Source organism: Antechinus flavipes, chromosome 4, assembly GCF_016432865.1.
Source record: "Antechinus flavipes isolate AdamAnt ecotype Samford, QLD, Australia chromosome 4, AdamAnt_v2, whole genome shotgun sequence".
Taxonomy (NCBI): domain Eukaryota; kingdom Metazoa; phylum Chordata; class Mammalia; order Dasyuromorphia; family Dasyuridae; genus Antechinus; species Antechinus flavipes.
This window is the reverse complement of record NC_067401.1, coordinates 261,477,539-261,505,466: the sequence shown is the minus strand read 5'-3', so window position 1 is coordinate 261,505,466 and position 27,928 is coordinate 261,477,539. Positions and strand designations below refer to the sequence as shown.

Here is a 27,928-nt window from a genome sequence, read left to right as displayed (position 1 = left end):
AAATATACATAAAAATATTAGTATCACAGAGCACCTTACCTTGTCCATGAAATCACAACTTCTCCCTTTTTTTTAATAACATTCTTTGCCGAAAGACTTGTAGGAGATGGAAAGGTTGATAATGAGGCATCTTTATTCTCTGGAATTGCTTTTTTCTTATTACATGTCTTCTGGTGAGCAGTATCGCTCTCTTCAGAACTTTCAGTACTTTTTTTTTCTTCATTGGATAATTCAGTTTCAATTCTTTGTTTTTTTTTAGTGGAATGATTTTTTAGATCAGAATGATTTTTTCGCTTTTTCTGCATGTTTGCTGAAACTCCATTACATTCTAAATGATCACGATTTAATGTAGATTCTGATCCAGTATTATCTTTATTTAATATACTCTCACTGGGAGGATCTACTGTCAAATCAATACATGTGCTCTCAACAACACATTCCAAAGATTCACTTGTCAGATGTTCCTTTTCTTTTTTACTATTATCTTCACCTAAACTTGTTGCAAGCAAAGCACACTCACTCTCATTTACTTTACTATCATTTGAAGTCTCTTCTGTCAGATCAATGAATACATCTTTAGCAACATGTTGTAAAGGTTCATCCGTAACTCTATCTTGATCCAATCTGTCTGCTGGACATTCCAACTGATCAATATTTAAAATAGAGTCTGCTGCAAGTTTCCCAATGTTTTCAATCTCAATGGAAGAAGGTTTTGTTAAGTCTATGTATGAGCTCTCAAGACTACACTGTACATGATGTGGAACTTCCACAATTGCAGGCAATTCTTTGATGCCATCAGGTACCTTTGGTTCCCACATTTGATTCAATTCAAAACATTCGCCTATAATTTCACTTTTGTGTTCTACTTTATCTGATGGATCTTTAAATAACTCATATATATCAGGAACTTCTGTCTGTACAGTAGAACTCTGATCATTATCCAAATTTTCGGTATTAACATTTCTCTTAGAATTTTCTGATCCTTCCACAGATTGAATCTGACAAGAGATACTCTTTTCTACAGTTTCACTGGTGTCTTTCTCCATTTCATGTAAAGAAACTGCAGATTGTTCATTTGTTTTATTTTGATCAAGACCTGATGAAGGTGGTACTGCATGCCGAATTTTAACAATAAAATGATCATTGGATTTCTCCATTATGACAGCTTGCATTGGTAGGTTAGGATGATACTGAAAGCCAGGAGCAACAGGCCTGCTAGTCCATGATGATGAACAACTTGATCTACTGCTTGAATTATCAGACTCCAGAGCTAGATGAATATCTTGTTCAGTGGCATCTTCTTCTTCAAGTAGGGCATCTTCACTAAAATGGGCACTAATAACTTCTTCAGGAGTTGAACTAGAAGAAGTTTCAGGCTTTAGAAAACTAAGATGGCCATCTGATTTCAGAGGTGATGGTACAGTTAGAGAGACTGCTAAATCTTCAAGAAGAATTGAAGAAATGCAGGACTTACTCTTTTCTGAATTGCACACATTCTCTTTACTCAAAGCTACACAAGTAGAAACTTCAAACATGCAACTTTCATCTAGCACATCAGGATGAACTGGCAATTGAAGTCTGGATGAAAGAGATGGAGTCTTTTCAAATGATGAGGAAGACCAATTAAGATCAACAATTGTTTTAAGACTTGGAGAAGATACTCCTGAACCTTCTTCTATATGACAAGCTGAGGTAAATTCACTTTTCTGACTCTCAGAAGAATGTTTTTCTGGTGTCTTCAATTCCCACTGACACTTTTCAATACAATTAACACTCTGATCCAAAAGATCAGAACCTTGTAACAAACTTTTAAATATTTCTCCCATCTGAGCATCACTCACTAGATTAAAAGTCAGACTAGATGCCTGTTGCTCTGTAAGAATTTCAAAATTATGTTCTACTTTCTTATTCAAGTTTTTGCCTGTCTCTGCACCTTCTACTATGTTTTCAGTAGTCTTTGTGGAAATTAAAGTATTCTGAAATTCATTTTGTTCCATAGATGATACTTTGAAGGGGGTCTCCTTTGTGTTGCTTAGAGAGATATTTAAACATTTTTCAGAACTTTGTTTCATTGCATCAGGTTTGGGGATTTTTTGATCTTGGTAATGTTTTTTTTCAGGCTTCTGACATCCCAGCATTGATATGTGGTCAACTGACTGCTCTGTCTTTTGGGATGTGATTTTCAAAGATCCTTTATTAGAATGATCTACATTCTCTCTTGGATTAATTGAGTATTTTGATTTATCTTTACTTGCGACATCAAGCTTTCCTTCATCACTGTCACTTCCCAAACTAACAGAATCACAGAACTTTATCAAAATTTTCTTCAGTTTTGAAAACAAATAATCCAGTTGTTCTTCTACAAATTTCCACAACTTCTTTTTCATATCTGGCAGCTGCTGTTCAAATAAACGATTAACTATGCCATTCTTTTTAACCTGCCTAAGTTTAGATTCTATAACATCACAGAGATTCTGTTGTAAAGCATCCACTGACTTTGAGATTTTAGATAAATTCAAGTATTTGATCAGTGATGTAAAGTTCAAAATTGCAGATTCAATTATCCGTTGAAATTGTTGTAGTGAAAATTTTATCTTGAATTTCATATAATTTTTCCTGACATGTTTTCTTATAACTTTCAGCATTTGCATAACCTCTTGAACAGAAGAGGGCTCAACAATAATCTGAACTATCTTTTCCAGGCAAGAAGTACTCACTGTTTTTGTTTTATTTTCTGTCTTTGAAAAATTAGGATCATTTGATAGTTTATCTTTCTTGTTCTTGATTTGATGAACTTTGACAGAAACATTATTTCCAGTGCCTTCATCCAAATGTGTACCACTAGTTTTTCTGATTTGGGGACTCTGATTTATGCTCTGTACTTCAGTAGAAGTTCTTGGTTTGGCATTTTTATTATTTTCAAAATTTCTTTGTGGTTTAGATCTTTCACTGTCACTTACAATTTCTCCTTCTTCAAGTTCATCTGAAGATAAATCTGTATTGAGATTGACTTCAGAACATTTATCAGGTTTGCATAATGGCTTCTGATTTTCTTTGTTGAGTTCATTTGATAAATTCTTAGAGGAAGGGCTAACCATGTTTGCTGGAACTAAATCTATAAAAAGAAAAGTTTAAGAAATGTTTCAATTAGCCTAAATGCAGTTTAAGACATTTTTAAAAGTCAGGATTTAGTACATATCATTGATCTTAAGGAGTATAAAATTCACTAAGTTACAGGTGCTGGTACAAAATGCTTTGAACACAAGTATATCAAGAAATATTTAATTAAGTAATTATATAGTTTAATTAGGTAGCTACTCTTTATTATTTGTAGGTCCATCATACATAATGACTGATTTATCTCTGGCATATCTTGCCTTTAAATCCTTGGTGACATTACCATTTATACTCTATACCTACTTAATTTTCACAAGACTATTATCTCTGTGTGCTATTATTTTACATGTTACTTGTTTTCCTTAAACAGAAATTTAAAGGAAAAGAGATAACAAGCTCCCACTCCTCGCTCATCAGAGAACTTGTACCCAGAAAGAGTTTGTAAATTAACACACTAAGTTTCACACAAACAATGAATCAACCAAAAATGAGCAAAAGAAAGGGTGATGGTAAAAAGATGAGGATAGGAAAGTGTGAAGAAAAGAAAGAGTATCTATTTTGTTTAGACTCAGAGAAAGAAAATGGAAGCAATATTAGTGTAAGATAGTATAGGTGATTAGAAGAAATGAATTCAAATCCCATTACCTTTGATAAAAGGAGTGTGACAGGGAGCACACAACTAGGATAAAAGGATTACAGATTTAGAACTAGAACATCTAATCCAATCCCACCTGTTTATAGCTGGGGAAATTGAGACCAGAAAGGTCAAGTGATTTGCCCAGAGTCACATATAGCCAGTATGTTTCAAAGGCAGCACTTTAATTAAGGTCTTCAAAACTCTGAGGTCAGCTCTCTTGCCATTAGGCCATATTGCAAGGAACCATTTCTTAATGTGTATGAATTTTTTTTTTAAATAGAGGAAAACAAAAAATATACAATTACCCTTATGGTTGTTTTTTAACACTGGAACTCTGCCTGGACTTTCCATCCTAAGAATTTTAGCTGCAGGACGAATTGGACTATTCAAAGGACTGATGACTTGAGGAATAGGTCTCATATGATTGAGATCAATACTCATTACAGAATTTTCATCATCATGGTACTCCGAGTTTGTTTCTCCAATTTCTATTCTACTGTCCACCATATTTATTTGAAGATAGGGTTCTAAGTTCTGCTTGGGTAAACACAGCTCCACATTACAAGCATTACTGTCAACAAGAGGCATAGATTCAACATGTGACTCGGACTTGGCATCACTATTCTTTGATGAGTGTGTTGGAACAACAGGATGTATCCCAGTAAGACTGCTCTCACCAGTGTCAGTCACCTCCACTGAAAGGTCTGATTTAATACTATTAATGTTTTCAGGAACAACAGAGGAGTCCAATTCATCATTACTTATATTCTCCAATTCCAAGCCAAAGTTGCAAGGAACAGCTACATGTAGTACATCCATTAAAACAGGAGCTACATTATCATTAATTGTTTTTAGCATGTCCGTTTGTGGTTTAAGTGGCGAATCTTTTCTAGAAATAAGCAAGTCACAAGGCACATTGTCACCAACAGATTTTACTGAAGAATCATTTGCATTCTTTATTTTGTTTTCCAACATGATGATTTTGGATTTGGAACCTGCCAGTATGACATCATTTTGTTCTACTGACCATGACTTGGTTTCTTCTTTACGATCAATGTTCATGGACAATGGTTTCACTGATTTTGCCTGCAATGATGTTTCAGAAGCATGTGTGTCACTGGATTTGGGAGTATCACTGGATTTGGGAGTATCACTTATTTTAATCTTGTCTTCCTGACCCAGAAACTGCTTTTTAGCAGGAGAAAGTGTTAAATTTAATTTTTCCATAAAACTTAGCTTGAGGTTACTTTTTGTTTCATTCTGGCCATTTTCAACTTTCTTAAGTTCTTTCCTATCTTTTCCTTCAGAAATTTCTTCAACCTTTGAAACTTCATTTTTGTCATTTTGTTCATTCCTTTTTTTTGAATCACCAACAGTTTTTTTAATTTCTTTTTCAGCCTTTTGTAAATGTTCCATGGGCATTTTTCTTTCACATCGAGCATATCTGCTTTCATGGCTTTCTTTCTCTCTTTTCCTTTTATCTTCAGTTCTGTGTCTTTCTGTTTTTGAATATGTATGATATTTACTATCGTCTTCCTTGGAGTCAAAGTATTTGTGTGTCCTACTGCTTGAAATAGGTGGAGATCTTTTGTCTTGAAATCCATAATCATTTATATTTCTATCTCTTTTAAATTCTGTTTCCCTTCCTCTTCTATCTTCTATATGGGGTTTAGTTGATTTATGAAAATTTCTCGCTGTTTCATTCCACGAATGGGAAGGGGGTACTCTTTCAAATCTTCTCCATTGTTCATGATCCTTTACTGTCGATTTGGATTTTGGGTCGACTTTTCTATCATCTTTGTCATATGACCTAGGTTCTTTTCTACTTAAATTTTGTGACCTTTCACTTTGCCTTTCTAGTCTTTCGTCACTTTGAGAATCTACTCGAGTATGTGACCTTCCTTTAGGTGCCTCTTTTTCCCAGGAAGAGTTAATCCAATCACTTCTATAATCTGAATCTGGGCTGCTTTTCAACTTTGAATTCTTATTTTCTGGCTTTGGCTCCATTTTACCACATTTATCACGAGGACCTTGTGGCCTTCGATCAACATCAATATTTCTCTTTTCTCCATTTCCACTGCTACTATGAAATAAGCCTTTTCTTACTCTATCAGCTCCCCTATTGTAATGTTCACAATTTTTTATTTCTTTTCTTCCTCTTCTACCATCATCATCTGAATTCTCCTCCATGACCTGATTATGCTGATTTGACCAAATGCCACCATTGTAACGTTTTTCAGCAGATGGAGGTAAATGTGAAGTGTTTCTTTTTTCACAGTGTGATTTAATTTCTTTTTCCTGGTTTGGTGATAAAGTGCTATGATGTACATCTTTGGAAGAGTCATTTTTACTTCGATGATCAGCCTTGGGACTATCATCTAACCGTGGAGATCTGAACTTGAGATCTTTTGTTTTAGGTGTATCTGATGATCTTGAATTTGTTGATCCTGGAAGGTTGATTCTTGAGTGATTTCGAAAATGTGGAAATTCTGAAAGTCTGTTTAGAAAAGAGAGATTTATTAAAACAGAAAAATTACTTGTACATAGAACAACATTGTATTTCATACCAATTACTAGCTCTAACTGAATAATATATTTTTGGTTCTTTGGACAACATTTCCGATTACTGAATTGGCAAAGTCTATTTTTCTTTGGTTAAGAAAACAATAATTATAATAATTATGTACTAGTTTTCAAATTATGTAGCTCTATCTTTCTCCTTCATTTTCATTCCTTCCTTCCAACTTGCTGTAAAGATTTTGTCTCAATCTTTTCTCAACAGCCACTATATACTTCTCTTCCTCTTCGACAGAAGTAGTACTGTGTTTATAAACTCTTCTATCCTCCTATCTTTGATATAAAAATTTTAGTTTTCCTTCTTCTGTAACATGTATTATATACTTTTCTTGCACTTACTTACCCCAACCCCAGCACCAAGTAAAAGAATAGATTTAGTGGAAATTTGTTGGTCATCAATGACAATCATTCAAAAACCCTGTTTTTGATCAACAGGTCAAAAACCTATTATGTTCAAAAACAATACTAGGATCCGGAGATATACTTAAGATAAATTATGGAGCTACTCTGATGGAGCTCATAATACAGCAAGATGAATATCATATATATAAGTACAAAGAAAAAGTGTAAAGTAGTTATGCAACCAAAAAATATAATAACAATATAAATAGATCATTTATATTGTAGATCATTATATTGTAATAACAGAAATAGAGCTAAGTACTAGAAACAGAACTATTTATATGATAACCACAAAAAATCTAAGTGAAAAACTTCAGAATCCTGAATACAGTGATCAATTAATTACAGAGGACTTGACAATGAAACATCATAAGCCAATATATATCAGAAAAGAGACCAAAGGCTAGGTCTTCCTAGCATTCACTATTCAACATTGCCTTTTAAAACATTTAAAAAGGTGAAAATAAGGAAAAATCAGAAAAGATCATTACTAATTGGGGGGAAAATTAGAGAAGAGTTTCTGGAAAAAGTAAAATTTGAGCCAAACTATGAAATGTCAGTATAATTATAAGAGTATTCCAGAAGTAGGAAACTATATATGGAAAATTACTATTATAGGCAGAAAAACATTGGATATATAGAAGAGCTCAAAAAGGATCTTGAAAATTGAGAGAAAGGAAAAACTAGGAAGAGAAATGAGTGTGATACAAAAGAAAATACAAAAAGCTAATGAGGAAAAGAATGCCTTAAAAAGCAAAATTGGCCAAATAGGAAAAAAGATACAAAAGTTCACTGAGGAAAATAATTCCTTGTAAATTAAAATTGAACAAATATTGTTTAATGACAATGAGAAATCAAGAAACAATTAAAAATGGAAAATAGAAAATATGAGATATTTCACTGGAAAAACAATTGACCTGGAAAACAGATCCAGGAGAGATAATTTTACAATTATTGATCTAGGAAACCATAATCATCTAAACATTATCTTTCAAGAAATTATCAAGGAAAACTATCCTGATTTTCTAGAACCAGAGGGTAAAATAAAAATTGAAAGAATTCACAAATCACTTCCTAAAAGAGAACCCCAAATGACAAATACCAGGAATGTTACAGTCAAATTCTGGAATTCCCAGGTCAAGTAGAAAATATTGCAAGTATCCAGAAGAAGTAAAGGAGACAAGACATTCATTCCATCTTTGTGCTGGCTAGAGGCTGAAGAAAGCAGAGGCAGAGGCTGAAGAACAAGACCTTTGGATTTGGAGACATTCAGAGGGATCTCTTGGAACCAAGCAGAGAGATAAGCCTCTAAGAATCTAGCTATCCAGGCCCAAGGAAAGAGACAAGACTTGGAAGGAGAAATAAACATTTGTATTTTTACCAGCTGGCTGCATTTGAGGTAATTATTGATCTGAACTGATACTAAAGCTGCTTCCAAGAAAACCTCCCCGAGAAACCTACCTTCTCCCCCAGAGAAAACCATCCTATATTATTATTAGAAAGAAGAACAATAACTTCACATTTTGGTGCCCAATGTGGGGCTGACAGATCCGTCAGTGGATTTCAGTGGAAAAGCCTCTGATCCTGATCCAATGAAAAGACTCCTCAACCCAGAAATTAGGGTGAGTACAACAAAGAAATTTTGTTAAAAGAGTTAAAGTAGAATTTCAGCTAAGATGAAACAGATATTTAGAAAACAGCCTGTTTCTGTTCAAGGAAAATGTTTAGAGAGCATTGTCAAAGTTATGGAAAGCCAAGGTTTAATTATAATTTTACAGCAGATCAATAATCTATCAACTCTAATGAGTTAGCAGTTTGTAAAGATTCCAACAAAATTTAGCCAAAAGAAAAAAAAAAAGAATCATGTATTTATTTATTTTATTTATAACTGATAAATGAACAAAAGAAATGAATCTATGTCCAAAGGGCTATAAAATCTTACAAGACATGAATCCCAAAAGATTTTAAAAAAGGAAAAAGAATCTATGTACAAAAAAATACTTATAGCAGCTCTTTTCTCAAGAAAAGAACTGGAAATTGAGGGAATGCCTATTGAGGAATGGCTAAATAAACTATGGTATATGATTATGATGGAAATGAGAAATGATGAGTAGGATGCTCTCAGGAAAACCCAGAAAATCATCTATGAACTCAAAGTGAAATGTATTGTATACAAAGTAATAGCAATGTTGCGGGATGATCAGCTGTAAATGACTTTGTTATGCTCAGCAATACAATGATCTTCAACAGTGGAAAATTTATGATGAAAAATGTTATACAAAGAACTGATTGTATCTGAATACAGATTGAAGCATACTTTTTTTTTAAATTTTGTTTTTCTTGAGGATTGGGTTTTTTTGTTGAGTGAGAGAGATCTATATTTTCTTTCGAAACATGACTTTTATGGAAATGTTTTGCATAACTTCACATGTGCCTTCCTTAATGGGAAATAGAGAGAAAAAGAGAGAGAATCTGGAATTCAAAATTTTAAAAAATGTAAAAACACTAATCCAAAGGGTATTTTCTCAAGGATAACAGATAAAGAAAATGAAGCCAATTACTCAAAAATAAGGACACTAAAAAGAATTATTTTGTATTTATAATGTAGAATACACATTATATTATGGTTTCCAAAAAATGTCAGCTCTATGCAACCAGAAAATTTTTATATTTGTTTTTAAAAAAAGAATATAAATGCTAAAATGTATCCTATGAAAACAATATTTACACATTTCTCTTAGCTCTGTACTTAAAACCCCAACCTACAAAGACTTTAAAACCCCATAAATAGAAATAAGGTTCAAGAAAATACACTATGTTCTTAAAAATAAAATTTCAGTAAAATCTGAAAAGAGAAAAAAAGCTAAGAGTCAAAAGAGTAAATGATCAAACAAAATATGGTATAATGGAATATGTCACATTAATAAATGATAAATAATAAAGAGATGAAATGATGACACAAGAGAGTATACACAACCACAACACCTTAAATGGCAAAAAAGATCACTAAAAGAAATCCTGTCTAACTGTTGAGAAAATTAAAAACCAATAATGATCTAAGAGAACAGTTAATGAAATATGTCTCCCTTTTCTTGGCAGGAAGGCAACAATCAAGGAAGACAGGTTGTTGGAAATATTGTTAGACACCTCAGTGGTTTTTTTTTTTTTCCTGTTTTTCTTGTTCTAAGTAAGGGTTCAATTCAAGGTAGGGTGAAAATTAAAGAAATAACCATGATGAAAAAACAACCAATGAGTATTCTCTTAAATCAACAGATAATCAAGAATACAACTAGTATTATGTATGGAGAGGAGAGGGAGGAAAAAAGCAATTAAAAAGCAGTCTTCAGGACTTATTGCCCAAATTGCTGCCATAGTTCACATTCCTAATAAAAGCCTGAAATTCATAACAGGGCAAGTAATGATATAAAACTCCCATAAAAAAATATAGGAAGTAAATTCTTTAACCTAGTGTACTTAGAAAGGATGAAGTCAGAAGCAAGCAGCAGCTTCAGTGCTGTGGCTCAAACCACAAGCTCAGAGCAAGGTGTCATATCCAGCCTTTAGCCCAGTTTGCGAAGAATCCTACTCTGAAGGAGAACCTATAATTCTGCCACTTTGAACCAAAAGAGCTTCCTAATAAGCCAATAGGTATGGAGTCCAGCAGCAATCTAATCTTGCACAGACTCAAACTCTGGTCAGCTACTTATAAAGCTCATACCAAGGAAGCAGCAATCATAATTTGCTCTGGATCCAGACCACTTTGGAAGCACACAAAGCTTAGCTTGCAGATCCTCAGCGTAAGTATCCCAAATATCCTGAAATAACAATACTCAGTACCTCAGGAAGGCAAAACCAGCCCACAAGTTCCCCAAAAGAAAAAGTCAAAGCAATGTCACAGCCAAAATCCAAGACCTCCACATGAAATAAAAAAACAGAAACAACTCATTCAAGTACCAACAAACCAGTCAGGACCACATAAGAATTGACAGTTTCTACCATAAATATATGGAAGTCCTGAAATACAGTATTCCAAAAAACAAAAGGAATAGGTTTAATATCGAGAATAACTTAACTTTGCAAAGCAGAAAATAATCCTTTAGGAGAAGCCTTTAAAAGATTATAGGACTTCCAAGCATTTCTGACAAAAAGTCAATTTAGTTGTTTTTGTAATCTGATAGTTTATATTTCCTTCTATCTTTTCAATCTTTTAATTTTGTTTTAGGAGTTCTTGCTATCTCATGAAATCACTGATTTCTGTTTGGTCTAAAAGCTAATTTTCAGGGATTTCATTTCTAGAGTCTAAGGTACACCATTTTCTTTATTTTTTGCTGAGGCAACTGGGGTTAAGTTACTTTCCCAGGGTCACACAGCTAGGAAGCATTAAGTGTCTTGAGGCCAGACTTGAACTCAGTTTCTCCTGACTATGGGGTTGGTGCTCTATCCAGTATACCATCTACCTGCCCCCATTTTCTTTTCAAAGCAATTTGTTCCATTTCTAATTCCAGCTCTCGAACTGTGAATTACAAATATAAATATAAATGTCCACAGAAAGGGGGCATCTAGGTGCAGTACATAGAGGACCAGCTATGAAGTCAGAAGAACCTGAGTTTAAGTCTGAGTTCAAATCTCTTCCTGGCTGTGTGACCCTGGGCAAGTCTCTTAACTCCAACTGCCCCTCTCCCCCCCCCCAAAAAAGCCCACAGAAAGCTAGAAAGCTAAATTTGTCTGAGTAATCAGAAAGGGCTTTGTGATACTGTAATGTAAATTCTATAATAGAGGAAAAAAGGTAAGTACATCTTTAGAACTTTAATATCTTCAAAGAATTTAAATAAGAAAAACAGGTCCTAGAAATAGACTGATTTTATTCTAAAAATTCTGAGAAGAGAATATAAAATAAATAAATAAATACAATGAAGTAGTATAAAAAAGGAGGGGGTAGAATTTTCCATTTCTAAAAATTAGAGTACATGAGAAGTATACAAAATGGAAGAAGAAGCAGGGGAAGTGTGTTTCAGATGAACTCACTCTTATCTGACAAGACAAAAGAAAGCTGAATCCATATATACTCACACAATCTAGAATAGAAATACCACAAACTCAATATGAAAACAGTAGGGAGAGAGAGAGGTTCTGAAGGAGATAAATTTCAAGGAAAAAATTATCACAAACAAAACAAATATCCCAGTCCTGAAAAGGAAGAAGGTAAGGAAAAAGGAAGGAATTAAAAGAGAGTAAGAGAAAAGCAAATAACTAGAATCTAAGAAGTATGTATCAGTTAAAGAACAATAGAACAAACTGTATTAAAGATGTAATGAAATTATTTCATTTTGAGAAATTACAAAAGAGATAATTTTAGATAATTCTAGGTAGTATGAACTGATACAAAATGAAGTAGGCAGAAGCAGGAAAACAATTATATAGAATAACAAAGTAAAGGGAAAAAAAACTTTGAAAGACAAGACTTTCCAAAAGACTTGGGACAGAAAATGCCATCCACATCCAAAGAGAACTATGGAAACTGATTATAGATCAAAGCATACTATTTTCACCATTTTTTAATTTATTTTTTTTCTCTTGGTTTTTCCCTTTTTGTTCTGATTTTCCTTTCATAACATGAGGAATAGGGAAATATGTTCAAAATAATAACCAATATCTGACTGCTTGCTGTTTTTTTTTTTTTTGGAGGGGGAGGAATAGGAAGGAAAGGAGGAAAAAATTGAAACAAAATCTTAACAAAAATGAATGCTAAAAACTATCGTATGTAATTGGAAAAATAAAATACTGCCGAAATTTCAAAATAAATAAATAAACTGGGGAGGGGAAAAAAAACTTTCAAACTACTGACGGGGAGAAATCATTCCTGTCATGAATATTTTACATATTGCCTACATGGGTTACCTGATAAATCATCATAAATAATATGCTTTGTTTATGAAAAGACGTTTAACTTTAAGTCAAATACCATAAATTCAAAACTGAAAAATATAAATTACTGGCATATTATTTCTTCCACTGAAGAATATTATGTCTTCCATCAAACATTATACAAAACACAATTTTTAAAAGATACAAATCTCCCATAACAAGCAGAGTCAGTTTCTTTTGTTTGAGCCAGCAGCATGGAGGGGTGTTAGGAAATCAACTTAAGATGGTATAGTTCCAAATCTTATAAATTTCATTGTTACAAAAATGCTTATGGTTGCAAATCACTCTGAAATCTTTAAAATAAAAAAATCCTAGAATGGAAATTTCATATATAATGCTAAACAAATTTGCTATATAGTACAATTATGTATACTATAGAAGTATAATATAGAGTCTAAAACAGAAAATATCTTGTACACTAAAACAGATGATATTTTGTCAATTTTCAATTATATTTGGGGAAAAACTATGTAATTAGGAGGATACTGGAAAACTTGCTATTACCTAGATTAATTTACTTGAATAACTAAGTTCTCACCAAAAAAAAAAAGAAGGAAAGAAAGAAAGAAAGAAAAGGAGATGACTAGCTGTGTGACCCTGGGCAAGTGACTTAACCCCAATTGCCTCAGCCAAAAAAAAAAAAAAAGAAAGAAAGAAAGAAAGAAATATAAATCTTTGACAAAAGATTCACATTTTTCATTCATTCCCACTTAAATATACAAAAAATTCACCACATAAAGGTTACCCACCATAATTTTAAAAACTGTATGGACTTCCTTAAATTTTACCTTTGGTGGAGACTATTAATTTCTTCATCCTTGCGATTTATTTCCACCCTGGCAGTTTTGATAAGTGCTGAAATATTTTTCTTAAGAGATTGGTTCTCATTTTGTAGGCTGAAATTCTACATAAAATATTAATAAAAATATATGTAGAAAATTTTAAAGTAACATTTATTAAAAGTCTTTTTTTAAAAAAGATGACTAAAATACTTTATAAGTAAAAAAGACCTTTTAGATTATTTTAAATAATTACTTGAGTTAAGAATACAGCAAGATATTATAAGCATTATTTCGTTCTTTGTTCTTATATTCCACCTATTTAACTGGTTGTCTGGCATGTAATAGGTACATAAAATGATTGATAAAAACATAAAAATGTGTATCAAATAGTTCATTCAATTTCAATTTCTTACTACAACATTGAGGGAAATTAAGTTTTTACAAAAGGAAATAGGATCTTTATATACAATATCATCTTCCAAACATCTAAAGTCAATCCCAGCCAAAATATTCAATTTAAATAATTTTAAAAAGCAATGCTAGTTGAGAATGAGTAGCATAAAATTTTGGACAATGTCACAGAGATAACTAGTTTTAGATCAGTAAACTTGCTAGGAAATTTAAAGCAAATGAAGTTTCAGTATCTCTGCTAATATAAATAATAAAGGAGTCAAACTGAAAAGCATAAAAGATTAATCATTCAACAAGATTTATTACATACTTCTGTGTACCAAGCCTTAAGTCAAGCACTGGATATACAAAGACAAAAAAGACTATTTTACAGATCCTCCTCTTAAGAAGCTCAAATTACACTGGAAGAAAAGGTACATTTGGGGAGGAGGGATGTGTGTTTGTGTGTGTGTGTGTGTGTGTGTGTGTGTGTGTGTGTGTATACATATACACATAATATACATGTGTATGTGTATATGTGTGTGTGTATTTGTATTTTATCTTACAAGAACAAACCACTGAAAAACTTCTTGAACAAAGGTGAAATGTGATCAGATAAATGATTTTTACAATTTTTTTAAATTACCAAAAATATCAGTTTAAATTGTTTCTAAGACAAATCTATCACTTAACTTTTTATAAAATATTCAAAAATAAAAATCAAAAACATGCTAAATATAGTGTACCTGTGTCTGTATTTCTTTATACTTCTTTAGTAGCTCTTTAATTTGCCTCTGACATTTTCCAAACTCAAGCTGCAACTGTGAAACACAAAATAAGTCAAATTATGCCTACCTTAAAACACTTTCTTTACAATGTTTTTACAAATTTATATATACATACACACACACACACACACACGTGAAGAATGGCATAGTGAAAGATAATACTTATACTAAGAAACATTTAAAGATCATTAATTTAGAATCAGAAGGCCCAGCAGATACAGTATCTTGTTTATTCTTGATACCTAAATTCAAGTCACAGAAAGAAACTCAATTTAGCTCCCAACAAGCATTTCCTACAGTACAATACATATTTCAGTATGTTTATTAACTCACTTGACAAATCATCAAAAAAATGTAAAATTATCATCATTGGTTGTTCTATGGAGTACTTGCAGTCACCCTGTTCCACTAAGGACAAGCAAGTTATACTTTTAAATTTAGTTTTAAAAAAAAAAAAAGCACCATCACTGAGAGAGAGCATGGTATAGTGAATAGAAGGCCAGGCTTGAAATCACTTTGAACATTCTGTGTGATCCTGGGCAAGTTACTTAACCCCTCAGTGCCCCAGTAATCATAAGTCTCTAAGTTATAGAATAATGACTGATCTGCATTGAGAGAGGAAATGACAAAATGATATTACAAGTTCAGATCAAAAATAAATATACAATTTCATATTGTTATTAGAAAGAACAGAAAATCAGGCATCAATTTATGCAATCTAAAACATGAAATCTGAAATTTGTTCAGTTTAAAACATTTTATCTTGTATTTCAGGATCACAAAAATCACATCTTTATTATCTCTTTCTAACACTTAGTACACACATCATTATATGTTGCTTCCTTTGCAGTTCCTTCTTCAGTCAGAATCTCCTCATACAAATCTAAGCAATTCCTCGATGGTGGGCAGAGTTTGGAAGAATTGTCTGAAACAAAAATTAATAATGTTTGACTTAACCTATTTGATTGTGCTTAGAAACAACTAATGTACAATCACAGAATTTTAGGAGAGGGAAGGGAACTTAAAAGGTTATTCAGTCCAACCTTCAGAACACTAAAATGAGTTTGTCAAGTCTGCAAAACAGAAAAGAAAACATCTATAGTCACACTATACTGCTAATAAGAGATCAATCAATTAAATAAGGTGGAGAGTGGGAAGAGATATAAATAGCCAATACACAGGAGGAAGTGCGATATGTGCAAAAGGAAAAGCAGAGGCCAAGGGTTGTTTTTCCCCCACTGGAACCATATACTTATTAAGCATTTACTACATTTCAGGTACTGTGTTAAAAGTCTAAGACTACAAATACAAAAAAAAAAAAAAAAAATTAAAAAACACTTCTTGTTTCCAAGGAAGTTACATTGCTTTTGTAAAAAAACACATTTCCATAATTAACATGCTGCACAAGAAAAATCATATCAAAAAAGAAAAAGAATGAGGAAAAACTAAGCAAACATTTACAAAGGTGAAAATATTATGGTGATCCACATTCAGTCCCCATAGTCCTCTTTCTGGATGCAGATGGCTCTCTTCATGTCAAGTCTATTGGAATTGGTCTGAATCATCTCACTGTTGCAAAGAGCCAAGTGCATTAATGTTTATCATCATATAATCTTGTTGTTGCTATGTACAATGTTCTCTTGGTTCTACTCCACTTAGCATCAGTTCACGATGCTTATCTCCCCAGGCCTCTCTGAAATCATTCTGCTGATCATTTCTTTTAGAACAGTAATATTCCATAACATTCATATGCCATAACTTACTCAATCATTCTCCAACTTATGGGCATACATTCACTTTCCAGGTCCTTGCCACTACAAAAAGGGCTGCCATAAACATTTTTGCACATGTGGGCCTCTTCCCCTCCTTTATGATCTTTTTTGGAATACAGACCCTGTATTGACACTGCTAGATCAAAGGGTATGCACAATTTGAGAGTCCTTTGGGCACAGTTCCCAATTGCCCTCAAGAATGATTGGATCAATTCACAACTCCACCAACAATGTATTTAATGTTCCAGTTTTCCCTCTTCCCCCATAATATTTATAATTATCTTTTCCTGCCATTTGATCCAATCTGAGAGATGTGAGAGGGTACTTCAGAGTTGTCTTATTTTGCATTTCTCTAAACAATAGTCATTTAGAGCATTTTATCATATGCTAGAAATGGCTTTTATTTTCTTCATCTGAAAATTGTTTGTTCATATTCTTTGATCATTTTTCAATTGGAGAATGGTTTGTATTCTTAATTTGAATCAATTCTCTAAATATTTTAAGAATGAGGCTTTTATCAGAACCTTCAGACGTAAAAATTTTTCCTATTTTCTGCGGTATTGGGTTTGTACAAAAACTTTTTAATTTAATATAATCAAAATTATCCATTTTGCATTTCATAATGTTCTCTAGTTCTTCTTTGGCCATAAATTCCTTCCTTTTCCACAAATCTGAGAGGCAGATTAACTACCTTTTGTTCTCGTAATTTGTTTATACCACCACCCTTTGTTTAAATCGTATGAACTCAGTTCAAACTTTTTTTGGTATAAGGTATTAGATGTTGGTCAATGCCTAGTTTCTGCCATATTATTTTCCAATTTTCCCAGCAATTTTTGTCAAACAGTGAATTTTTGTCTGAAAAGCTGGAGTCTTTGGGTTTATCAAAAACTATATTATTATAGTCATCGACTATTTTGTCCTGTGAATCTAATCTATTACACTGATTGACTTCTCTATTTCTTAGCCAATACCAAATGGTTTTGATGACTGCTGCTTTATAATATAGTTTTATGCCTGGTATAGCTAGAGGCCAGGGGTTCTAAACTTGGGGCCTGTGAATCTGTAGAAGAAAACCCCAAATAGGGTTACAAAGAGTTAGAAAAGACTGAAATGACTTAACAACAATCTGTGTGTGTGTGTGCACATAATATACACACATAGAGAACTTAAATCTTTATGTCAATGAGCCACAACAAGGTCCATTACATAGGTAATGGACAAAGGTCCATAGCCAACAAGGTCCATTACATTTTAAAAGACCTGAAAGAAAAACTAATCTAGGTTATATGCAATAAAAAAATTTTAACGAGTAATCATATTCAGCTAAAAAATGAGAGAAGTTTTCATGGAAGAAGTGGCATCTAAATTAAATCTTAAATTTAGAGGAAGAAGTCCATCAGAGATATGGGATATAGCATAAGTATAAAATACACAGATGAAAGAGGGGGAAAAAAATTTTGGCCAGAAATTGATATAACGTGGCTGGAATATGGAGTGATATGAGATAAAAAAGGAAAATTAAGACAGAGACCAAATGTGTAAAAACCTTGGATGCATAGGACTGAGGGTTTATACTTTATTTGATAAGTAAAGGAATCAGTGAAGCTTTTTAAGTAAACTAGTTCTATTATCACATCAAAACAATAGGAAAGATTATTTAAGCAAAAGTATAAAGGATGACTCAGAAAGCACAGACCACAGAAAAAGAGACTATAAGAAAAATATAGGATTGAAAATGTTAACAAAGTAGAAAAAAGAAAATGCAAATAATTTGGAATTTACTGAATCTATATATGGTCTCTCTTTATCCTGCTTATGTGAATTTTGTTGTTGTTTATGGTATTTGTAGGGGAAGACAGCAATTATTATAGAGGTAAATCCAACAGGAATAATACCTGATTGGATGTCTTGAATAAGTAAAGGGAAGAGTCAAAGATAAAATTGAAGTAATAAGTAAAATTGTAAAAAAGTAAAAGATAAAATTGAGTAATAAGCCTAGGTGACGAGCAGAAGTGTGATAATATCAACACCAAGAATTTTTTTTCCTTTTTGATCTGATTTTTCTTATGCAGCATGATAAATGGGGAAATTCTTTATAAACAATGGATTACTTGCTGTCCAGAGGAGAGAAGTGGGGGGAGAGGGAGAAAAACTTGGACAAAAAGGTTTTGCAAGAGTGCATGTTGAATATCACCTTGGCATGTACTTTGAAAAATAAAAAGCTATTATTACTAAGAACAAGAAAATATCCTTTATTAAAAAAAAAAAAGAGAGAGAGAATGTTAAGAAGAAAAAAACAGCAATATTGAAGAATAAATGAATAAAGTAAAATGAGGGACTTATGATTAGATGGACTCAATCTTCACAGAGGAAAAAGGAAAAAAAATCCTTAAATTTATGAATAAAAAAAAATTAGGGGTTTGAGAGAAAATAAAAAATTTAAATAGCTGTAGTAGAAATTGTGCTATTTGATAAGAAATTAATGCACAGTTGTTAAAAAACATCTAAATTTGTAATGACCCCAAACTGCATGATTTGCTCGAGCAGTACTTGGAAATGGGAGAAGTTAAGTTACAAAAATCAATTAACAACTACACAGGGATGAAGTTCCATTCGCAAAAATGACATACAGTTAAATGGGATAAAAATTCAAGAATGGAGGTGATATTGTACTTATATAATAGTAATTGTGACTATCAATATAATTTAAATGGTTTTCATTTATATTATTTGTAATTCAAAAGTTGCAGAGATTCACTGGGCTATTTTCCCATACTCACTCTGAACCTGAGATTTTTTTCTACTTTTTATAGTATTTCACTATCTTCTCTGTTAGTTGTCACTTCTTACTACTGTCATGTTTTTTTTTACATCTTGTCAGATCCACTTTGTCCTAACACACTAAATTAATGTGGTACACCAGATAACCAAGCTTGTCAAAACTATTTATAAATTAAAGATAAATGGAACTTAAAGTGATAATCTAAACAAAAGTATGACTTTCTATTTCTGGTCATATGAAAAGATGCTCCAAGTCATTATTAATCAGAGAAATGCAAATTAAGACAACTCTGAGATATCACTACACACCTTTCATATTGGCTAGAATGACAGGGAAAGAGAATGCAGAATACTGGAGGGTGTGTGGGAAAACAGCGACACTGATACATTGTTGGTGGAATTGTGAATATATCCAGCCATTCTGGAGAATAATTTGGAACTATGCTCAAAAAGTTATCAAACTGTGCATACCCTTTGATCCAGCAGTGTTACTACTGGGCTTATATCCCAAGGCGATCTTAAAGAAGGGAAAGGGATCTGTATGTGCAAGAATGTTTGTGGCAGCCCTCTTTGTAGTGGCCAGAAACTGAAAACTGAATGGATGCCCATCAATTGGAATATGGCTGAATAAATTGTGGTATATGAATGTTATGGAATATTATTGTTCTATAAAAAATGACCAGAAGGATGATTTCAGAAAGGTCTGGAGAGATTTACATGAACTGATGCTGAGTGAAACGAGCAGCATCAGGAGATCATTACATATTTCAACAACAATACTATATGATGATCAATTCTGATGGACGTGGCCATCTTCAGCAATGAAATGAACCAAATCAGTTCCAATAGAGCAGTAATGAATTGAACCAGCTATACCCAGCGAAAGAACTTTGGGAGATGACTATGAACCACGACATAGAATTCCCAATCCCTCTATTTTTGTCCACCTGCATTTTGATTTCCTTCACAGGCTAATTGTACAATATTTCAGAGTCCAATTCTTTTTGTACAGCAAAATAACTGTTTGGACATGTATACTTATATCGTATTTAATTTATACTTTAACATATTTAACATGTATTGGTCAACCTGCCATCTGGGGGAGGGGGTAGGAGGAAGGAGGGGAAAAATTGGAACAAAAGATTTGGCAATTGTCGATGCTGTAAAATTACCCATGCATATAACTTGTAAATAAAAAGCTATAAGAAAAAAATTTTTTAAAAAGTATGAGTTTCAATGAATGTGCTCTGGGAAGTAAATTCTGTATATCTAAAGGCTTTTTTTTTTAAACATGTTTAGTTCTAAATCTTTGTACATAATTGATGTTGCCAATTAGGTGGAGGTGTTGCTATATAAAGAGGCTTTATCCCACCTTGTAGAGAGTTACAAATAGCAATTATTTATGCAGGCTAATGAAATCTGAATGTAACTAAATTCATAGACCATAGAAACAAGAATTAGATTTGGAAGAGAACTTTGAAGACAAGTTATAATAAGCCAATATTCCAAAGAGATTAAAGAAAAAAGAAAAGATCCTAAATATGCAAAATTATTTATAACAACTCTCTTTGTTTTAGGAAAGAACTGGAATCTAAATGGCTGTCCATCAATTGAAGACTAGCTGAATAAAGTAGAATATAACTAATGTAATATTATTTCTATAAATAATGAAAGAAATTATTTCAGAGAACACCTAAGAACACTATTATGAAATAATGCAGAGAAAAGTACAGACAATTAGGGCAATAATTTGTAATATAATATCAGTATTCTAAAAGTAAACAATTTTGGAACCCTTTAAGAGTTTTTATCAATACAACAATCAACCATGAAATGAGAAATACATTCTGGAAATAACCAATGTGGGAATTTGTTTTTCCTGTTTATGCTTATTGTTATGAGTTTTCTTTTTCTTTTTTTTTTTTTTTGGGGGGGGGAGAAGTGGCATGGTAAGGGGAGAAGAAAGAAGAGAAAAAAATCTTTGACAATTGAAAAAATGAAATAGAATTTAATTTTTGGAAATTGTAAATTAAAGTCATCAATTACAACTTCCTAATTTTTCAAATGAAGAAAATAAAGCTTAAAGAAGTTAAGTGACTAGATGATTTCAGAAAATCTTGGATAGGATGAATTGTTGCATAGTGAAATGAAAAGAACCAAAAGAAAATGATAATGACAATTTGTCATTTAAAAAAAAAAGGAACAAATCATTCAAGAGCAATTCATGATGCTCCTTATTTAGAAAAGGAGCTGGAACTCATGTGTTACAGATTAATATAAAATAAGCCTAAAAAATTTATTTTAACTTACCAGTTAGAGTATTATCTAGCCCAGCATAAATGTCCAATGAACTTTCATCATTATTCTTAAGAGGAGAAGCTGCAAGAAATAAAAAAAAAGTAGTATGTAGTCTACCTTTCAATAATCCTTTAGTACAAAGTTAGAATAACTCTCTACAATGAAAAAGGTTATAAAGAAAAAAATTTCTGTCAGTTAAAGAGGAGACAACTTTAATCCCAATATAGACACCAGACTTTCTTATGAATCCACCTGCCTCTTACTTATATGTTAAAGAATTTATTTATTAAAATTTTTTGTTAAGAGTTATGAAGAAAGTACATTTAAGAATATATATTTTGGACAGAGCTTGCTAAATTTCAAATTAATCCAAACTGGAAAGGCATCAAATTCAAATTATAAATATAGTTTTTCTATTTATGGATTTTGAATGTATATTTATATCACATTCTACAACTAGGTACTTTATGAATTGGGAACAATCTTGAAAAAAATCAGAGATCAAGATGATATATAGTATCTAATTTGAATTTCCTTATTATTCTAGATTATGTTAATTACATTGATCTTAAGAGAAGCTTTATAACTATTGCCTTTTAATAGTACTATTAAGCCAGTCTGGAGAGCAATTTGGAACTAGGCTCAAAAAGTTATCAAACTGTGCATACCCTTTGATCCAGCAGTGTCTCTACTGGGCTTATACCCCAAAAAGATACTAAAGAAGGGAAAGGGACCTGTATGTGCCAAAATGTTTGTGGCAGCCCTGTTTGTAGTGGCTAGAAGCTGGAAAATGAATGGATGCCCATCAATTGGAGAATGATTGAGTAAATTGTGGTATATGAATGTTATGGAATATTATTGTTCTATAAGGAATGACCAGCAGGATGAACACAGAGGACTGGCAAGACTTACATGAACTGATGCTAAGTGAAATGAGCAGAACCAGGAGATCATTATATACCTCAACAGTGATATTGTTTGAGGATGTATTCTGATAGAAGTGGATCTCTTCGATAAAAAGAGCTAATTCAGTTTCAATTGATCAAAGATGAGCAGAAGCAGCTACACCCAAAGAAAGAATACTGGGAGATGAATATAAACTGCTTGCATCTTTGTTTTTCTTCCCGGGTTATTTATACCTTCTGAATTCAATTCTCCCTGTGCAACAAGAAAACTGTTCGGTTCTGCACACATATATTGTATCCAGGATATATTGTAACCTATTCAACATGTAAAGGATTGCTTGCCATCTGGGGGAGGGAGTGGAAAAATCGGAACAGAAGTGAATGCAAGGGTTATTTTAAAAAAGTTATTAAAAAAAAAAAGGAAAACTACACCAATATTTCTAGGAAAAAAAATAATAGTACTATTAAAAATTTATTACGATTCTTTACAAACAGATAAAATATGTAGACCAAAAGGAAAACCATATGGATTGCTTGGAACATCATAAAAATTGTGAAGTTATAGCTGTAATCTGGCCTAAATTTTTCTTGATTTTTGTTCATTACCATATTAACATTTTAAAAGCTTTCAGTCCTATGTTTTTAGGAGTTTTAGTAAAAAAGCAAAAGGGGGAAAAATATTCTTTACAGGTAAAAATCCTGGTATGATTAATTGTGTAAGATATACACAGTGATATCATAGTAGATGTTAGCAACTACAATGAAATCATTAGAAGATCAGAAGAAATTAAAGAAAGAAATAAAGGTTCTATCACACCAAAAATAAAATATTCACAGTGGTACCTATTGTGATAGCAAAGAAGTAGTAACTATATAGATGCCCAACACTGGGGAATGGCTAAACAAATTATTGTAAATTAATGTACTGGACTATCATTGCTCCAAAAGAAAGGAAAAGTGCAAAGAATTTAAGACAAATGGAAAGACATATATACAATGAAACAGAACCAGAAAAAAAATGATTACAGCAATGTAAATCTAAAAAAGCCCAAAAAAACATAAAAAAGAAAACTGAATGGCATGTATCATGACTAAGCTTAGTCTTAGAAAGAGTTAAGAATAATAACTTCCCTTCTTTTCAAAGGTGAGGTTACAAAATATTCTATATACTGCCAGACTTGAATGATATATTAGTTGGTTTATTAAACTACTTTTCTCTTTTTTTAATTGTTGCTACAAGTGATGACTTCTTTTAATTTACTGTTACAAGATAGGTCAGTAAGGATCAGAGAAAAATGGAGATTATGAAAAATGAAAGTGATATAAAAATAAGTGCCAATTTTTTAAATTTTAAGAAAAAGAAAAAAGAATGAAAAGAATTAGAAGAAGCTTTTTAGCTAATTGCGTGGGTTCACTGGCAAGAATTGATGGAAAATCACAGATATTAAAAAAGATGAGAAGCTGTAGAAACACAGTAATCTGCATCAAAAAAGGAAGTAAACATGGTGATGAAATCATTAGATCACAAGATCTAGCAAATAAAAGAAAGATGCCCCTAGCTTCTAAGGTAATAAATTATTAAGCAAAAAGTCTTCATAGATGAGAGCTATAAATACTAAATATGTTTTCAATGTATAGTACTTACACTTCCCAAGAGATTTTTTTAAGGTAAGTATTATTCACAATTCAACTGGCCATTTATTTTTTTTTTTAAACTTTTTATTGACAACCCATGCCAGGGTAATTTTTTATAGCATTATCCCTTGCACTCACTTCTGTTCTGATTTTGGCCCTCCCTCCCTCCACCCCCTCCCCCAGATGGCAAGCAGTCCTTTATATGTTAAACAGGTGACAATATATCCTAGATACAATATATCCTAGATACAATATATGTGTGCAGAACCGAACAGTTCTCTTGTTGCACAGGGAGAATTGGATTCAGAAGGTATAAATAACCCGAGAAGAAAAACAGAAATGCAAGCAGTTTATATTCATTTCCCAGTGTTCTTTCTTTGAGTGTACCTGCTTCTGTCCATCCTTGATCAACTGAAACTGAATTAGCTCTCTTTCTCGAAGAGATCCACTTCCATCAAAATACATCCTCAAACAGTATCATTGTTGAGGTATATAATGATCTCCTGGTTCCGCTCATTTCACTTAGCATAAGTTCATGTAAGTCAATTGACCATTTATTTAGTGTCTACTATGTAATAGGTACTATGTTAGTTATTAGGAATACAAAAGCAAATAAAACAGCCTTTCCCCTCAAGAAATTTGCATTCCACTAAATATGCATGTACATAGATTATTATTAAAAACTTGAAAGGCTTCTTATGGATGATAACCATTCCTAACCCTAACCTAACTCTCGAAATGCATTAGGGATTCTAAAAGAAGGAAGTGAGCAAAAGCATATTCTAATAAAGTGATATAGCTAGTATAAAGGCACAGTGAAACTTATGCATTGTTGTAGTTGTGAAATGATCCAACCATTCTGGAAAGCAATTTGGAACTATACCCAAAAGGCTTATAAAACTGTACATATCCTTTGATACCATAGTCTCATTACTGAAGTCTGTATTCCAGAGATCACAAAAGAGAGAAAAGGATGCACATGTGCAAAAATGTTTGTAGCATATATAACCTCTATCAGATTGCTTGTTGCCTTGGGGAGGGCGAGAGGTAGGGAAGGAGAAAAACTTGGAATACAAAAGTTTTACAAAAATGAATGCTGAAAACTATCTTTACATGTATTTAAAAAATAAAATACTATTAAAATGTTTGTAGCAGCTCTTTCTGTAATGGCAAGGAACTGGAAATTGAGTGGATGCCCATTATTTGGAGAATGGTTGAATAAGTTATGGTATATGAATGTAATGGAATATTATTTTTCCATAAGAAATGACAAACAGGCTGATGTCAGAAAAACCTAGAAAGACTTACATGGGGACAGCTAGGTGGCAAAGTGGATAGAGCACCAGCCCTAAAATCAAGAGGACCTGAGTTCAAATCTGGCCTCAGACACTTAATACTTCCTAGCTGTGTGACCCTGAGCAAGTCACTTAACTCCAACTGCCTCAGAGGAAAAAAAAAAAAAAAAACATCTTACATGAACTGATTCTAAGTGAAGAGAGCATAACCAGGAAAACATTGTTCACAGTAAGATCAAGATCATGTAATGATCAACTATAATGGACTTAGCTCTTCTTAGCAATGTAATGGTTCAAAGACATTCCAATAGACCTGTGATGGAAAATGCTATTCGCATCCAAAGTGAGAATTATGAAGACTTGGATTGAAGAAGAGTACTTTTACCTTTTTTTTTTTTTTTTGGTTTGTCTTTTTTCCTTTCTTGTGGCATGTAACCTTTTGGGCTAATTTTCTCTTGCACAAGATGACAAACATGGAAATGTGTTTTAAAAGGATTGCACATACTTCCTGGCTGTGTGACCCTGGGCAAGTCACTTAACACCAATTGTATCAGCAAAAAAAAAAAAAAAAAAAAAAAAAAAAAGGATTGCACATATTTAACCAATCTCAAATTGCTTGCTTGTTGTCTTGGGAGGGGGGAAGTAAGAGAGAGAAGGAGAAAAATTTAGAACACAAAGTCTTCAAAAATGAATGCTGAAAACTATCTTTCCAAAGGAAAAATAAAATACTATTGAGGGGGAAAAAAGGTAGAGAGATGGCAAACTGAGTTTAAAAGTCAAGTCAGTCTGGCTAGCACATAACAAAAAAGAGGGCAACAAAAGTTAAGCATGAAAATGTAGGTGAGAACCAGATTAAGGAGATCATTAAATGACAAGCTAAGGAGCTTATATTTTACATTCAAAGTAATGAAAAACCAATGAGAGTTTTTTAGAGAACAAGACTATCTATTTGGCATCTGTGTGGAAAATGAATTGACGATAGAATAGACAAAGTAGAAAGGTCAAATATGGGGAGCAACAAAAGACATAATGAGGTATTAGGTTGGCAGCCACATTTAATGGAGAACAGAGACTGAAATTTTGGAAAAATAGAACCAGAAAGAATGTATGAATAACAAAAAGCATTTATTAAGCACTTACTACATACAATATTTGCTAAGCAGTGAAGACACAAATGCCAAAAGTAAGGCTATCCCAATACTCAAAAAAATTTACATTTTAATAGGGGGAAAAATACATATTTAGATTAAAGATAGCAAGGGAATGTGACCAGTGAAGTCACAGGAACAGTGAAATGAAGTCATAAAGCAAGTGACTGAAAAAAATCTTTCCTATAATGATAATATTTATGTGATTATTATTCCTAGGGTAAAAGTGAAAAAAGGGTCAGGGATGAGAAGAGTGTGGTAGTAGCACCCACAGTGACACAGCATGAAGATAACCAAGGAATAGAGGCCTTAGGCAGGCAAAAAATGGTGAAACTTTACCCATAAGAATCCCAAGGTCTAAGGATAAAACTGGAATGCCCCATTGGATGTAGAAATTAGAACACTGTAATAGCATTACATAAAGAAGACTTAAGAGCAGTAAAACTTGGCAACTGTCTGGACATGGAGGAGTGACAAAAAAGAGAAGAATCAAGGCTTCAAGGTTACAAACTTGGGAAGACAAAAAACAAAGATAGTCAGTAGTGGAAGTGCCCAATAGATATTTGGCAATGTGGACCTAGACCCAAGACAAATATCAGGACTGAATATACAGATTTAGGAAATCATTTATTTAGAGATAATAAATGAAGCCATAGAAATTGCTATAAATTATTGAGAAATGGGTCAAGGGCACATCCTTGGGAGACATTCATGATCAATCAATGGAAACAGTAATGGAATAGTGTAGCAGACAGGGGGAAAAAGACAAAAGCCAAGATGGTAGAATACCCAAGTGAAAGGATGGTCAAAGTAAATCAAAAGCTAAAGACAAGTCAAATAGAACAAGAGTTTTTTTGTTTTGTTTTGTTTTGTTTTTAAGTTGATTTTAACAGTTTAGTAATTTAGAAAGCAATTTCAATCATGGGGAAAGGTTGCAAAATATGGAGAACCAATTAGGAGATGAGAAAAGAATGGTAACAAGTATAGAAGGTCCTTTCTAGGAGGATGGCAAATGTTCTCCTTGCTCAGTAAATTCTGTAGGCCTATTCCTTAATGTGAGATTTCAGAGGAAACTGATAGACAATTAATGTTATTTAGTGGCCTGTGAAAAGTTCTGCTGTATCATTTACTAAAAATCTTTATGGTTTCAGAGTGTAAAGACCTAAAATTTACATAAAGTAATTTGGCCCAAAGAATGCACTGGTGTTTTGCAGGATTATTCTTAATATTGTTGAAACAGCATTCTGATACAGAGCTATTGACGTCTAATATTTGATATAACAGCATTTAACTATACTGGTTTTTAATGTTTCCAAATTCTGATCGAGATCTTAGTATACAAAAAAATGAAAGTTTATGTACAGACAATATTAAAAAATTATGTTAATATTGCTAATAATAAAGTTGTCTTTTTCTATTTGACATTTTTATTATTTACTTTCATTAATTCCCCCAAGGCCTTTACTAAAAATGCTA

General features: G+C 32.5%; 1 protein-coding gene across 2 annotated transcripts in view; it reads right to left on the bottom strand.

Annotated features, from left to right (window-relative positions):
- Positions 1-27,928, bottom strand: part of CASP8AP2 (caspase 8 associated protein 2) — a 49,225-nt gene that overhangs the window by 3,248 nt on the left and 18,049 nt on the right. For both annotated transcript variants that reach the window (XM_051997394.1, XM_051997396.1), the window contains exons 3-8: positions 21,482-21,550; positions 15,443-15,543; positions 14,577-14,651; positions 13,447-13,562; positions 4,060-6,251; positions 40-3,115 (exon numbers count right to left, since the gene is read on the bottom strand). In XM_051997394.1, the coding sequence (XP_051853354.1) occupies positions 40-3,115; positions 4,060-6,251; positions 13,447-13,562; positions 14,577-14,651; positions 15,443-15,543; positions 21,482-21,550 (5,629 nt within the window). The remainder of the gene's footprint in view (positions 1-39; positions 3,116-4,059; positions 6,252-13,446; positions 13,563-14,576; positions 14,652-15,442; positions 15,544-21,481; positions 21,551-27,928) is intronic.